Source organism: Hyla sarda, chromosome 8, assembly GCF_029499605.1.
Source record: "Hyla sarda isolate aHylSar1 chromosome 8, aHylSar1.hap1, whole genome shotgun sequence".
NCBI lineage: Eukaryota > Metazoa > Chordata > Amphibia > Anura > Hylidae > Hyla > Hyla sarda.
Window position 1 is genome coordinate 39,842,913 of NC_079196.1, and position 16,162 is coordinate 39,859,074.

A 16,162-nucleotide genomic window follows, 5' to 3' on the forward strand; every position below is an offset into this window, starting at 1 on the left:
GAACTGTCCAGAGCAGCATATGTTTTCTATGGGGATTTTCTCCTACTCTGGACAGTTCTTAAAATGGACAGAGATGTCAGCAGAGAGCACTGTGCTCGTGATGTCAGCAGAGAGTGTTCCAAAAAGAAAAGAATTTCCTCTGTAGTATTCAGCAGCTAATAAGTGCCGGAAGGATTAAGATTTTTTAATAGAAGTAATTTACAAATCTGTTTATCTTTCTGGCACCAGTTGATAAAAAAAAACAAAAAAAAAAAATAAACGTTTTCCACCAGAGTACCCCTTTAAGCTATATTATGGCACTCGGAATAGGCTGTAAGGTCACACGTCTGACACAGAAGGGCAGATTGCTGTTGTCTGTTTCCAAGGGCAACCAGCAGAAATTTGAAAGCTGATATAAAGAGAATACGGCTCCAAACTACAACTTTATTTTATTTTTTTATTGTTTCCAGAAATTAAACTGTAAAAAAGAATTAAAAAAAATTCATATAGATTTACAGGAGTTGTAGAAACGTTATTGCACATTACTGATTACATAAATACAAGTCACTACGGTAATTCACAGGGACTTATTCACAGGTCAGTCCGTGTCGGTCAGTGACCACCTGGCAGTAATTCTGCACTGCTGTACAGGGATTTGTCAACATTTATATCAGTTCAGGTCCCTGTTGGGACTCATAATGTCATTTCCCAATCTGACTCTTACACACATCTGACAAAGGTAAAATCTTGATTAATCAGCGTATTTTTGGAGTCAAGGAGGAAACCCAAGCAAACACAGGGAGAACATACAAACTCCTTGAATGTGTCTTGTGGTTGAGCATAAGAGCTTTTATAGGTGCTTTCTGTATTGTAATGACATAGATCAGTGATTCCCAACCAGGGTGCCCCCAGCTGTTGCAAAACTACAACTCCCAGCATGCCCGGACAGCCGAAGGCTGTCCGGGCATGCTGGGAGTTGTAGTTTTGCAACAGCTGGAGGCACCAAGGTTAGGAAACACTGCCGTAGATGTTGCCTGTAGGTCGATACATGTTAATTAGAGATGAGCGAACTTACAGTAAATTCGATTCGTCACAAACTTCTCGGCTCAGCAGTTGATGACTTTTCCTGCATAAATGACTTCAGCTTTCAGGTGCTCCCGTGGGCTGGAAAAGGTGGATACAGTCCTAGGAGACTCTTTCCTAGGACTGTATCCACCTTTTCCAGCCCACCGGAGCACCTGAAGGCTGAACGAATTTACGCAGGATAAGTCATCAACTGCCGAGCCGAGAAGTTCATGACGAATCGAATTTACTGTAAGTTCGCTCATCTCTAATGTTAATGTCTGGATGAAATGTGACTGATTGTTCCCTCTGGTCTGGTGTCTAGCCATCGATTCAGCGCCATTTTTAATGTCCTGTTTGGTGTGAGGAGAAGGTTCTCTAAAGAAAGATTGGTCATGGGACTCGTCCTTTTCATACTGATCCAGCTTTCAATCGCTTTTCTCTCATAGGAATATCCATCTACATTGGTAAGAACAAGAGCAGGTTAAATATACAGTATATAAATACCAAGAGGATTTACAATTGATTGCCTATCATCATTCAGGTCTGATCCCCACAATCGGCAGAATGAGACTAGAGCGCCGGCAGAATGAGACTATAAGGCAAGGTTCACACTGCAGAATCTCCAGGCAGAAAGTTTCCAAGTGCGGCCAGCGCTGACTGAATCAGTCGGCGCTAGGACCGTGCGGACACTGCAGTCTCCAATAGACTGCAATGTGTTCCGTGAGTATTTCCGCCTGAAGAATGAGCACCGCCATTCTTCAGGTGGAAATTTTCAAGAAGATTTTCTGTTCACAAATTCCAAAGTGTGAATTTGCAAGCGGAAACCCATTCACTACACTAGACATTTTAGTAAGTGGGATTTCTGCCTGCAAATTGCAGGCGGAAATTCCGTAGTGTGACCCTAGCCTAACTGCTTCTGGCCCGCAGTTCTTTGTTCTGCTGATCTTTAGTTAGGGCCATTAAAGGGGTACTCCACTGGAAAAAAAAACACTTTTTAAATCAAATGGTGCCAGAAAGTTAAAACAGATTTGTAAATGACTTCTATTTAAAAATCTTAATCCTTCCAGTACTTATCAGCTGCTGTATGCTCCACAGGAAGTTGTGTAGTTCTTTTCAGTCTGACCACAGTGCTCTCTGCAGACACCTCTGTCCATTTTAGGAACTGACCAGAGCAGGAACAAATCCTCGTAGTAAACCTATCCTGCTCCAGACAGTTCCTGACATGGACAGAGGTGTCAGCAGAGAGCACTGTGGTCAGACAGAAAGAAAATTCTAATAGAAAAGAACTTACTGTGGAGCATATAGCAGCTGATAAGTACTGGAAGGGTTCAGATTTGTAAATAGAAGTAATTTACAAATCTGTTTAACTTTCTGGCACCAGTTGATTTAAAAAAAATATATATATGTGTTTTCCAGCGGAGTACCCCTTTAAGCATAAGGTCACACACAGCTTATTTCACAAAAATAGGCTGCGTGTGCGCTATGGCTTTCCTCACCACAGCCCTGTGTGTGCAGTAAGATTTGGAGGCGGACGGAGCGCACAGACATAACTGACGTGCCGGCCGCCTATAAACCTTACTGCACACACAGGGCTGCCACGGGGAAAGTGTTGTGTGCATGTGCTGCAGATTTCTGGTAATGTGAGATGCGCTGTGTGTGACCCTACCTTAAAGGTGTATTCCAGGATATATTTTTTTCTTCAGCTTTTGAGCCCATGACGCCAAGTTATAATACAGTATAATACACTTCTATTACCTCCGGGCGATGCTTTGTCCCGTTTTCATGCACAGGACCCACACCCGGAAGTGCTGTAGTGCAAGTCTTTTTTTATTTTACTGTTGTCTCTGACCTTTCCCAGCATTCCATGCAGCCAGAGACAAAGGGGGAGATTTTTCAAAACCTGTGCAGAGGGGTTTTGATAAATCCCCCCCAATGTGTCATAAGTCACATGGTCTCCAGGGGGCGTGGCTATGCTGCAGTTTGGATAGCAGGGTGGAAGGGATTTACTGAAGTAATGTTCTCCACCCTCCTGCTGCAGCATAGCCATGGTGGGGGCACAGGTTCTAACGCCAATGAATTTAGGTGGTGGCCACTCAATCTCCGATCTGGAATATTTCTGGGTGAGATTCTGTAGTGTGAACATAACCCTAACATTATGATCTTTATTGAATGAATATATATATATTTTTTATTGATATACACACACACAATATTATACAGTGTATGTGTGTATATATATATATACACAAAATATATAAATAATTTATACAAAATTTATATATATACAGTTTTAGCAGGAGTATAACAGATTTTGCATGATTATAATATATAAATATATATAAATTTTATATATATATATTATAAAATTTATACATATTTATATATTATAATCATGCAAAATCTGTTATACTCCTGCTATAAAACTGTGTGTGTATATATATATATATATATATATATATATATATATATATACACATTTTTTTATCATTTTCTTATTTTATAAATTATTTTTTTTTTTTAAAGCACTTTCCATCATGGCACATTTTTCTATCTTGAGCTTTTGAAACAGCGAAAAGTATTTCTGTGCAAATCACCTATCAGTGCGAGTTTGAAATCTTTTATTTATTTATTTATTTATTTTTTTGCGAATTTTCATCACAGATCTGTCACAGGAATAATTAAAGATGTTCTCAGAAATCCCTGGACGGCCGCAAGCTTTTCATGTGTAAATAGGAAGTGCAGAATTGGCGACGTGACTCGCTAATTAATGGTAGACGACATTTGTGTTTGCCGACAGATTAAATAAATTAACTCCTTTTATATAACCATGTTAAAGTCTAGAGCAGTGGTCTCCAAACTGTGGACCTCCAGCTGTTGCAAAACTACAACTCCCAGCATGCCCGGACAGCCAACGGCTGTCCGGGCATGCTGAGAGTTGTAGTTTTGCAACAGCTGGGGGGGGGGGCACAGTTTGAAGACCACTGATCTAGAGGGAGGGGATTCTTGTAACCTTAGAATTGCTGTCACACACACACACACAAGCGGGGGGGATTGTACCCCAATACATTGAACATGTTACCTGATGCAATGACGGGGTCCTTCATAATTTCACATGTGATGGGGCACAGGAATTCCTCCGGGATGTTAGAAGGGGCTTTCATTTTGCTTTTCAGTTCTTCGATTTTCCTCAGAATCTTATTCCTCAACCCTAAGGATTCTGCCAAAAAGCAAACGCAATGATGAGAGTCAGTCACCCGACCGTGGACATCGTCCAAACCTCCATCTCCGGACAATGGGGGAGATTTTATTTTACACTTGTCCAGAGAAAAAGTTGACCAGCTGACCATAGCAACCAATCAGAACACTTCTTTCACTCTTAACAAGACCTCTGCAAAATGAAAGAAGCGATCTGATTGGTTGCTATGGGCAACTTCCCCCCCTGGACAGGTTTTGATAAATCTCTCCCTTCTTCATACCTATCTTGAGATCATAAAGCAGGACGTCCTTGGTGAGGCTGAGCAGTTCTTTACCATCAATGTTGTTGGCGCCGAAATGTTCTTCTACCTCTGTCAGGCTCTCATTGGAAAGCCACGTCCTGACGTCGTCCTCGCTCCAGGATTCGATAGGACGCTCGGTTTTCCTCTTCATTCTGGCATCTGGAAAAAGTGAATAACTCAACAATGACCTAAATGGGACCACAGCTTTCTACATAAATCTCATGGGGGGTGGGAGAGAGCATTAAAGGGGTACTCCGGTGGAAAACACATTTTAAAATCAACTGGCTCCAGAAAGTTTAACAGATTTGTAAATTACTTCTATATAAAAATCTTAATCCTTCCAGTACTTATCAGCTGCTGTATGTTACAGAGGAAGTTCTTTTCTTTTCAGTCTGACAACAGTGCTCTCTGCTGCCACCTCTGTCCATGTCAGGAGCGTTTCCAGAGCAAGAACAAATCCTTATAGCAAACCTCTCATACTCTGGACAGTTCCTGACATGGACAGAGGTGGCAGCAGAGAGCACTGTGGTCAGACCGGAAAGAAATTCTGAAAGAAAAGAACTTCCTCTGTAGAATACAGCAGCTGATAAGTACTGGAAGGGTTAACATTTTTAATAGAAGTGATTTACACCAACGGTGGCGCCAGTTGATTTGAAAAAATTTGTTTTCCACCGGAGTACCCCTTTAAAGGAGATCTGCAGTGTTATCCCCTATCCTGGGGATAAGTGTCTGAACGCTGGGACCAACCGAGAGCTCCCCTAGAGCTGTATGGAGGGGGCGTCTCGTCAACCTCAGTGAGGTCGAAGGCATGCGCATTAAGTAGCCGCGCAGAGCCAGGTCCCTGTACAGGTGATTGTGGGGGGTCCCAGCGTTCGGACCTCCTGTGATCAGGCACTTAAAGGGGTACTCCACTGGAAAACATTTTTTTTTAAATCAACTGGTGCCAGAAAGTTAAACAGATTTGTAAATTACTTCTATTAAAAATTCTTAATCCTTCCAGTATCCAAAGGAAGTTCTTTACTTTTTGAAATTTCCTTTTTGCCTGACCACAGTGCTCTCTGCTGACACCTCTGTCCATTTTAGGAACTTTCCAGAGCAGGAGCAAATCCCCATAGCAAACCTATCCTGCTCTGGACAGTTCCTCAAATGTAGAATAAAGTCAAGGGCAGTGCAGCTCAATCAATAACTAGCCTGAGGTTAACTGGTAAGGTCCAATTACCCCAAGACCAAAAAATCTATAGAAAATTATATGATGAAGAAATGATATGTCCAGTCCTCAAGGATATAGGAAAAATAGCAAAAAGGAGAAAGCAAAGAAATAAAGATTAGAGATATGGAAACAATGGGGCATAGTAGGTCACAGATGAAAGTGTGGGATATATACAGATAAAAATAGCAAAAAGATAATAACCTAAATAATCAGATCTTGATTATAATAATAAAAATACCTGCAGAATAAATAGCTTAAACAATGATGTGCATTTATTGAGTGAAATGGTATTAAAACACCTGGGCAGGGCCCTTGCCCAGGAATTAGGAAAAATATGCTTATTAAAAATAAATGTAAAAAAGTGTTAATTGCCAACCTTCTTATAAAAAATATATACCGTATTTTTCGCCCTATAGGACGCACCGGCGTATAAGACACACCCAATTTATAGGTGCAAAATCAAAAAAAATTAAGATTTTGAACCCAATAGTGGTGTTCAACCTGCGGAACCTCCAGATGTTGCAAAACTACAACTCCCAGCATGCCCGGACAGCCAACGGCTGTCCGGGCATGCTGGGAGTTGTAGTTTTGCAACATCTGGAGGTCCGCAGATTGAAGACCACTAGATAGGAGGTAATACTCACGTGTCCCCGCCGCTCCGGACCCTTCACCGCTGCCCCGGATGTTGCTCCATCGCTGTCGCCGTGTCCCCGTCGCTCCGGAACGTCTCTGCTGCCGGCCGGGTATCCTCGCTCTCCGTCGCCGCCATCGCGTCGTTACGCACGCCGACGCACGTACGCGACGACGTGATGATGAGGAAGGAGAGCGCCGGCCATACAGGGGATCCCTGAACGAGAAGACACTGAGGAGGCAGGTAAGGTCCCTCCCGGTGTCCTGTAAGCACTAACCCGGCTATTCAGTCGGGCTGTTCGGGACCGCCTCGGTGAACAGCCGGGTTAGTGTCACTTTCCCTTCAGACGCGGCGGTCAGCTTTGATCGCCGCGTCTGAAGGGTTAATACAGGGCATCACCGCGATCGGTCATGTCCTGTATTAGCCGCGGGTCCCGGCCGTTGATGGCCACAGGGACCGCCGCGATAGGGGTGTATTCGCCGTATAAGACGCACCGACTTTTTCCCCCCAGTTTTGGGGAAGAAAAAGTGCGTCTTATACGGCGAAAAATACGGTATTTCTTTGCTTTCTCCTTTTTGCTATTTTTCCTATATTTCACTATCCTTGAGGACTGGACAAATAATTTCTTCGTTATATAATTTTCTACAGTTCCAAAAATGGACAGAGGTGTCAGCAGAGAGCCCTGTGGTCAGACAGACAGAAAGGAAATTAAAAGAAGAGAACTTCCTGTGGATCATACAGCAGCTGATAAGCACTGGAAGGATTAAGATTTTTTAATACAAGTAATTTACAAATCTGTTTTACCTTTCTGCACCAGTTGATTTAAAATAAAATGTTTTCCAGTGGAGTACCCCTTTAATCCCTGTCCTGTGGATAGGGGATTGGTTTCTAACACTGCAGGACTCCTTTAAAGGGGTTTTCCAGAATTACTAAAATACATCTAATTTCTTCCAAAAAGAGCACCACACCTCTTCTCAGGTTGTGTGTGGTACTGCAAGTCTGTTATATTGGAGTAAATGGAAAGTTGTAATACCTGATGACAGATGTGATGCTGGCTTTGGCGGGGGGGGGGGGGGTGGAATAGCTCTTTTTCGCTATTCCTAAATTGGCGGCCTTGAGGTCAGATGCCCCCCCCCCCATGAGTTTTGGCATGTGTCTTCTTGCACAGTGCTCCCATCATGTGCTGACGGCAACATATTTGGTGCATGATGGGTGTTTAGCAAAACAGCTCAAGATCCACAGGTTGGGAAACACCGTTCTAATATATTCACTCACTGGCCCCTTTATTGGGGTACACCATGCTAGTCCGGGTTGGACTCCTTTTCGCCTTGGCATACTTTCTGGGAGATTTATCAAAACCTGTCCAGAGGAAAAGTTGCCAGTTGTCCATAGCAACCAATCAGATTGCTGCTTTCAGGCCTTTTCAAAAATGAAAGCAGCGATCTGATTGGCTGCTATGGGCAACTAAGCAACTTTTCCTCTGGACAGGTTTTCATTAGAGATGAGCGAACTTACAGTAAATTCGATTCGTCACAAACTTCTCGGCTCGGCAGTTGATAACTTTTCCTGCGTAAATTAGTTCAACCTTCAGGTGCTCCGGTGGGCTGGAAAAGGTGGATACATTCCTAGGAAAGAGTCTCCTAGGACTGTATCCACCTTTTCCAGCCCACCGGAGCAACGGAAAGCTGAACTCATTTATGCAGGAAAAGTCATCAACTGCTGAGCTGAGAAGTTCATGACGAATCGAATTTACTGCAAGTTCACTCATCTCTAGATGTTATGCCTGAAATACATTATAAAAACTGGTGCAAAGGAAAAGTGGGCATGGGCAACCAATGCAGTGTTTCCCAACCAGGGTGCCTCCAGGTATTGCAAACTACAACTCCCAGCATGCCCAGACAGCCTTCGGCTGTCCGGGCATGCTGGGAGTTGTAGTTTTGCAACAGCTGGAGGCACCCTGGTTAGGAAACACTGATCTAACTTGTTATAATAACATGGTATGGAGTGGATCTCTGTCTCTTGCCTACAACCTGCTCCTGGCTGTGTTCTTCAATTTGCATCGCAACAGCTGTTGCAATACTACAACTCCCAGCATGCCCTGGGAGTTGTAGCTTTGTAACAGCTAGATGTCACTACATGGGAACATTTTGTTTATGAAGTGCGTTCTTCTCCCGTAGAGGTGGAATCGTTTTACGGGAACAAGACAATAGGTTGAGCCGGGCCTGGACAGGACTTGCCTGGTGAATCACTTGTTTGTCTCAGTTTCCAGATGGCTACCGTCTTGTCCATGGAGCCTGTGGCCAGCAGAGGTTGGTTCGGGGCTAGTGCGCATGCCGTCACATACCTGGGGAGGAGATGCCAACCTGGTTACATTACACAATGCTATCTGGTATAGGGGGTCCTATGATGAACCTATAAGGGGGGGGGGGGCTGCTCTGATCCACGTCGTCCTGTTTACCTGGATCTTTCACAATACCGGAAAATATGACCCATCCAGAACACTGTGTCTCATTGTTCCTCTGTTGGCAGCCGAGCCTGAGAGCTTATAATATGCACCTAGTGCACATTCCTGACGTGACAGTAACGCAGGGTCAGGAGACATCTACCCGGCCCTGTGCAACATCGGGGTAAGGACTGTTTATATGGCACGGGACATCCTCCGCAAATACAGGATCATACAACAAGTTAAAGGAGTACTCCGACGCGCACTTTTTTCCTTTTATCCCGTCCGGGCTGCAAAATAAAAGAAAACACACTTTCTCTTACCTGTCAACGAGCCCCCGGAGCTCCGGTACACTCCGGTACAGGTGTTCGGTCCCCGGGCTGTATTCTTCTTACTTCCTGTTAGCCCGGAACGTCACACGGAGCTTCAGCCTATCACCGGCCACAGCGATGTCCCGCCTCGGCTGGTGATAGGCTGAGCGCACTGTCATGTAAGAAGCCGGCCAGAGCTCCTTACATGACAGTGGGCTCAGCCTATCACCGGCCGAGGCGGGACATCGCTGCTGACTGCACTGGTGATCGGCTGACGTCTCTCCGACCTTCCCGTCCCCAGGAAGCAGGTCCAGACCAACGGGGGGAACGTAGGAACATGCGTTAAAGGTGTTCTCCAGTGCTTAGACATCTTATCCCCTATCGAAAGAATAGGGGATAAGATGCCTGATCGCGGGAGTCCCGCCGCTAGGGACCCCTGGGATCTTGCACGCGGCACCCCGTTTGTAATCAGTCCCCGGAGCATGTTCACTCCGGGACTGATTACCGGCGACCACAGGGCTGGCGGCGTGTGACGTCACGCTCCGCCCCTCAATGCAAGCCTACGGGAGGGGGCGTGATAGCTGTCTCCCCCCCTCCCATAGGCTTGCATTGAGGGGCGGAGCGTGACGTCACACACCGCTGGCCTTGTGGTAGTCAATAATCAGTCCCGGAGTGAACACGCTCCGGGGACTGATTACAGACGGGGTGCCGCGTGCAAGATCCCGGGGGTCCCCAGCGGCGGGACTCCCGCGATCAGGCATCTTATCCCCTATCCTTTTGGATAGGGGATAAGATATCTAAGAACCGGAGAACCCCTTTAAAGTTTATTTTGTTTATCTATTGCAGCCCAGGCATAGGGATACAGCGTACAGTATAGAGTATCAGCACCGGCGGCCGCAACAAACAGGAGGATGAGGAGGGCAGCGCTTGCGGGTGACATGTGAGTATTTACCCCGATGGGGACAGCGCAGCGCTGGGCTGATAATTGGGAGACAGAACAGCACTCACGGGTCACATATGATTAGTTCCCCGATGTGGGGACAGCGCAGCACTGGGTTGATAATTCATTTCCGAGGGGGAGGGGCCCAACCGGTATTGCGGTATGGGAAAAATTCATATCGTGCAGCCCAAAAATGTCAGTATTCGGTATGAACCGGTATATATACCGCCCAGCCCTAGTTACAATATTAATTGGTTCCAGGATGACCATTGTATGGTGAAACCATTGTATGTTGAGACCAGAACTCTATGGAAACCTGGTAATTGGTTCTGAAGCCACCAAAATGTCATCCAAAAATAGGAAAAAGTGAGGATTAAAGAAAAAAAAAAGTAGATAACTAATATAGATAAAGCAAATCCTTACATATAAAAGTAATAAAGATCTGCTGGGAGCTGTAATCACTGTCTATGTAGAGGACAGGAGCTTCTTCAGGGTCTTGTACAGTACACACAGTGTCCAAAAATGGAAAATGAAGCCGTCCTCACCTGCGGGCGCTACCAGACTCCAGTCAGTGCATACACTTCAGTAATACAGGTAAAGAGTACAGAACATGTAATACCTGCCTGTACTGAAGGAGCCGCTACCAGACTCCAGTCAGTGCATGCACTTCAGTAATACAGGTAAAGAGTAGTAAAGAACATGTAATACCTCCCTGTACAGTAGGGGGCGCTACCAGGCACCAGTCAGTGCATGCACTTCAGTAATACAGGTAAAGAGTAGTACAGAACATGTAATACCTCCTAGTACTGTAGGGGGTGCTACCAGACACCAGTCAGTGCATGCACTTCAGTAATACAGGTAAAGAGTACAAAACATGTAATACCTCCTAGTACTGTAGGGGGCACTACCAGACACCAGTCAGTGCATGCACTTCAGTAGTACAGGTAAAGAGTAGTACAGAACATGTAATACCTCCCTGTACTGTAGGGGGAACTACCAGACAGCAGTCAGTGCATGCACTTCAGTAATACAGGTAAAGAGTAGTAGAGAACATGTAATACCTCCCTGTAATGTAGGGGGCGCTACCAGACACCAGTCAGTGCATGCACTTCAATAATACAGGTAAAGAGTACAGAACATGTAATACCTCCCTGTACTGTAGGGGGTGCTACCAGACACCAGTCAGTGCATGCACTTCAGTAATACAGGTAAAGAGTATAGAACATGTAATACCTCCCTGTACTGTAGGGGGCGCTACCAGACACCAGTCAGTGCATACACTTCAGTAATACAGGTAAAGAGTAGTATAGAACATGTAATACCTCTCAGTACTGTAGGGGGCGCTACCAGACATCAGTCAGTGCATGCACTTCAGTAATACAGGTAAAGAGTAGTACAGAACATGTAATATCTCCCTGTACTGTAGGGGGCGCTACCAGACACCAGTCAGTGCATGCACTTCAGTAATACAGGTAAAGAGTACAGAACATGTAATACCTCCCTGACCTGTAGGGGGCACTACCAGACACCAGTAATACAGGGGTTTTACCAGTAAAATGTCCATTCTGATTGGTCAGTTCTTCCAACCATTGACACATCTCACAGATCTGGACTGTCTGTACATTGTATGTTTATAGTTTTAAGTTATGATGGTCTGGAAAAGACCAAAAATATTGTAACCTGAGCCCATTGTAAGTTGAGCGACCAGTTGAGGGTTTTACTTCTATTATATATGGCAGCATTTCCCAACCATGGTGCCTCCGGCTGTTGCAAAACTACAACTCCCAGCATGTCCGGACAGCCGCTGGCTGTCTGGGCATGCTGGGAGTTGTAGTTTTGCAACATCTGGAGGCACCCTGGTTGGGAAGCACTGATATACAGTGTGCCGCAAAACCATAATAACTTGTGTTTATCATAATAAAGTAGTTTGCTGAACTTTACCCACCGATTGTGATGTGTTAGGATATTCAGAATGCAGCCGCTCTTCTGCAAAAATAATAAAAAATAGGTAAAAATGATGTTCTGACCCAATTACATTAATGTTGCCATGGGGGGGGGGGGGGGGGGGGGGGCGCGCCAATGCTCAAATATGGACTAAGTTTTTATGGGTCTTGTTTTTTCCCAATTACACGGCACTACACCAGCTGATCAACTGTAGTGCAGCCATATTTAAGGGAACCCAGAAAGCCCGGACGCCAGCCGAGAGGGGCACAGAACTAAAACACCACCGCATTCTCTTTTTCCCAGGATCGGTGGTGCCCAGAGGACGGATATAGATTATTCTAGCAATATAGGGCATCACTTTATTAGATGGGAAAGACGCCGGAACATGGCCTCATAACCCCAATACTGTCCACATAGGATGAAGATCTCCCGATCAATGCTCTGGTTACAATAACACATCAGAAGATAAAAGGTCAATATAAATAAAATACTTACCGCTCCAAATATAATAACAGACTTGTCCACAGACCTATAGAAAATAATAGGAAATGATACATAATAATAGCAAGTAATAATGTATAAGAAGTAAAAATACATATAATAGTAAGTAATATATATAAAATCAAGTAATAATGTATATAAGAAGTAAAAATACATATAACAATATCAAGTAATGTATATAATAATGAGTAATAATACATATAATACTAGTAAGTAATAATGTATATAATAATAACAATTAATAATACTTATTATAATATCAAGTAATAATATGGCAGTTTAATTTATACAAAGTACATGACATTGTGGCACAATGTATGATAAACTTACACTTTTTTTCATATATTTTATTTGTGCCTATAGGTTTCATATAATAAATGTGTCAAAAAATCCACGACACAAACTACGGCACAAAATAAAAAAATAATGATCATTGTAAATAGTAGCAAGAAAAAAAAAAGTGCAAAAGCATGATGAATGTGTTTAATAAGTGCGAAATGTGCCAAATACCACAAAACATTAGATAAATAACCCCCCCGAAGGCCCAGATTTACTATAGCGATCCTTTTTTTGACAGTGTGAACACAGATTAGACGGTCTAGAACATTCCATGCTTTTTGATAAACCTCTTGTATTCTTAGACTGTCTATTATAGGTTTAGACCAATTATGAGTTGGCTTAAACTGCACCAGAAGCTTGCGCCAGTTCTCTGGCACATCATAAGCCACACCCCTTTTTGCAGGATGCTGGAGAAAAGTGTCCAAAAAAGGTGGGATCACCCGTAGCACATGCGTAGCAGGTTTCTCACAGCTGAAATTCTGCTTCCTCAGGGGAAAATCCCAATGTGGAACCCATTGACTGCCATAATTGTCAGATTTCCAGCTGCGAGAAACCTGCTGCGGATGTGATACGTGCCAACTCATAATAAATGTGCCAAAAGAACGTTTTTTAGCAGAATTCTGCTGTAGCTGCAGCAGTAAACCAACCCCAACCCCAGTTTTATTCTATTTAAGCCATAACTGTAATAAAATTGAAACCTGTGAATAACATAAGTGAAATGTTATGTAGAATAGGTTACATTTCTCCCACCTTACTGCTCAGGTAAGCTGGGTGACTGACCCTTTGGGAACTATAATGGCCGCTAGAGATGAGCGAACTTACAGTAAATTCGATTCATCACGAACTTCTCGGCTCGGCAGTTGACTTTTCCTGCATAAATTAGTTCAGCTTTCAGGTGCTCCGGTGGGCTGGAAAAGGTGGATACAGTCCTAGGAAAGAGTCTCCTAGGAATGTATCCACCTTTTCCAGCCCACGGGAGCACCTGAAAGCTGAACTAATTTATGCAGGAAAAGTCATCAACTGCCGAGCCGAGAAGTTTGTGACGAATCTAATTTACTGTAAGTTCGCTCATCTCTAATGGCCGCCATAAAGGTTTCCTCTAAATATAATGGATTTAGAACAACGGAAAGACACTGTTTGCTGCCATCTAGTGTCCTTATGAAAAATGACATCCAAAAGTTCTTAAAGGGGTACTCCACTGGAAAACATTTTTTTTTCCCTAAATCAACTGGTGCCAGAAAGTAAAACAGATTTGGATTTGTAAATTACTTAATCCTTTCAGTACTTATTAGCTGCTGTATGATCCACAGGAAGTTCTTTTTTTTTTTGCCTGACCACAGTGCTCTCTGCTGACACCTCTGTCCATATCAGGAACTGTCCAGAGTAGGATATGTTTGCTGTGGGGATTTGCTCCTACTCTGGACAGTTCCTAAAATGGACAGAGGTGTCAGCAGAGAGCACTGTAGTCAGACAGAAAGGAAATTCAAAAAGATCATATAGCAGCTGATAAGTACTGGAAGGATTAAGATTTTGAAATAGAAGTAATTTACAAATCTGTTTAACTTTCTGGCACCAGTTGATTAAAAAAAAATAATAATAATGTTTTATAATTGAGTTCCCCTTTAAGGTTATAATTCTCTTGAAGAGGTGAAGTGTTATGGAGATTTTCAGGCAGTGCTTTATGGGAAAACAAGTATGCAAGAAAGCTCTCCTTGGTAGAAAGAAAGCTATCTCTGGTTGTTTACAAACTACAACTCACAGCATGCCTGGACAGCCAACGGCTGGGAGTTGTAGTGTTGCAACATCTGGAGGTCCACAGTTGGAAGACCACAGTGTTTCCCAACCATTGTGCCTCCAGCTGTTGCAAAACTACAACTTCCAGCATGCCCGGACAGCCGTTGGCTGTCCGGGCATGCTGGAAGTTGTAGTTTTGCAACAGCTGGAGGCACGCTGGCTGGGATACACTGTTCTAGTGAATAACTACCTGCCCCATTTCTTTAGGGTGGTTTACAACATGCTTCCCATTAATGGAGAGGACATATAGATGACTTTATCCCATATCCCCTTGTCACATGATCCCATTTCATATCTACGTCAGTTCCTGGAGTGTGACAGGGAACCAAAAGTCCATAAAAAGTCATGTAGATATGAGTAGGACAATGAGAGGACCTTAAAGGGGTATTCCAGGCCCAAAAATTTTTTTTATATATCAACTGGCTCCGGAAAGTTAAACAGATTTGTAAATTACTTCTATTAAAAAATCTTAATCCTTCCAATAGTTATTAGCTTCTGAAGTTGAGTTGTTGTTTTCTGTCTAACTGCTCTCTGATGACTCACGTTCCGGGAGCTGTGCAGTTCCTATGGGGATATTCTCCCATCATGCACAGCTCCCGGGACGTGACATCATCATTGAGCAGTTAGACAGAAAACTTCAGAAGCTAATAACTATTGGAAGGATTAAGATTTTTTTAATAGAAGCAATTTACAAATCTGTTTAACTTTCCGGAGCCAGTTGATATATATAAAAAAAAAAAAGGTTTTGCCTGGAATACCCCTTTAACACGACTTCTGTCATCCATGTTACTTCCCTTGAAGATGACGCTTACCCCGAGACAATGGTTTCCCCATCACTGGAGAACACACAGGACAGGACAGGAGCCGAATGTCCACTCAGGGTTAACTTGCATCCCATGTCGAAACCTTTATTAAAAAGACAAATAGAGATAAGTGATAAAATGTATTCATCAAGGTACGGGGGGATCACTACAGGGGCTCCTGTTACCTTTCTCAGGCCCATAGGAGATCAGCCAGATTCGGATTTCATTATCTTGACCACAAGACGCCATCTGAAAGCCCTCTGTGCCGCTCGAGTCTAAAGGGGAAAAGAATGGGAACCTTAAAGGGGTTATCCAGGAAAAAACTTTTTTTTATATATCAACTGGTTCCAGAAAGTTAAACAGATTTGTAAATTACTTCTATTAAAAAATCTTAATCCTTTCAGTACTTATGAGCTTCTGAAGTTAAGGTTGTTCTTTTCTGTCTAAATCCTCTCTGATGACACCTGTCTCGGAAAACGCCCAGTTTAGAAGCAAATCCCCATAGCAAACCTCTTCTAAACTGGGCAGTTCCCGAGACACGTGTCATCAGAGATTACTTAGACAGAAAAGAACAACCTAAACTTCTGAAGCTCATAAGTACTGAAAGGATTACGATTTTTTTAATAGAAGTAATTTACAAATCTGTTTAACTTTCTGGAGCCAGTTGATATATAAAAAAAAAGTTTTTTTCTGGATAACCCCTTT

At 43.4% G+C, this 16,162-nt stretch overlaps 1 protein-coding gene across 2 annotated transcripts in view; it reads right to left on the bottom strand.

Annotated features, from left to right (window-relative positions):
- Nucleotides 1–1,245: 1,245 nt before the first annotated feature.
- WDSUB1 (WD repeat, sterile alpha motif and U-box domain containing 1) overlaps nt 1,246–16,162 on the bottom strand; it is a 38,241-nt gene continuing 23,324 nt past the window's right edge. For both annotated transcript variants that reach the window (XM_056536098.1, XM_056536100.1), the window contains exons 4-11: nt 15,643–15,732; nt 15,467–15,560; nt 12,516–12,549; nt 12,022–12,062; nt 8,620–8,726; nt 4,521–4,700; nt 4,124–4,261; nt 1,246–1,500 (exon numbers count right to left, since the gene is read on the bottom strand). In XM_056536098.1, coding sequence (XP_056392073.1) covers nt 1,316–1,500; nt 4,124–4,261; nt 4,521–4,700; nt 8,620–8,726; nt 12,022–12,062; nt 12,516–12,549; nt 15,467–15,560; nt 15,643–15,732 — 869 coding nt within the window. In that variant the 3' untranslated portion in view covers nt 1,246–1,315. The remainder of the gene's footprint in view (nt 1,501–4,123; nt 4,262–4,520; nt 4,701–8,619; nt 8,727–12,021; nt 12,063–12,515; nt 12,550–15,466; nt 15,561–15,642; nt 15,733–16,162) is intronic.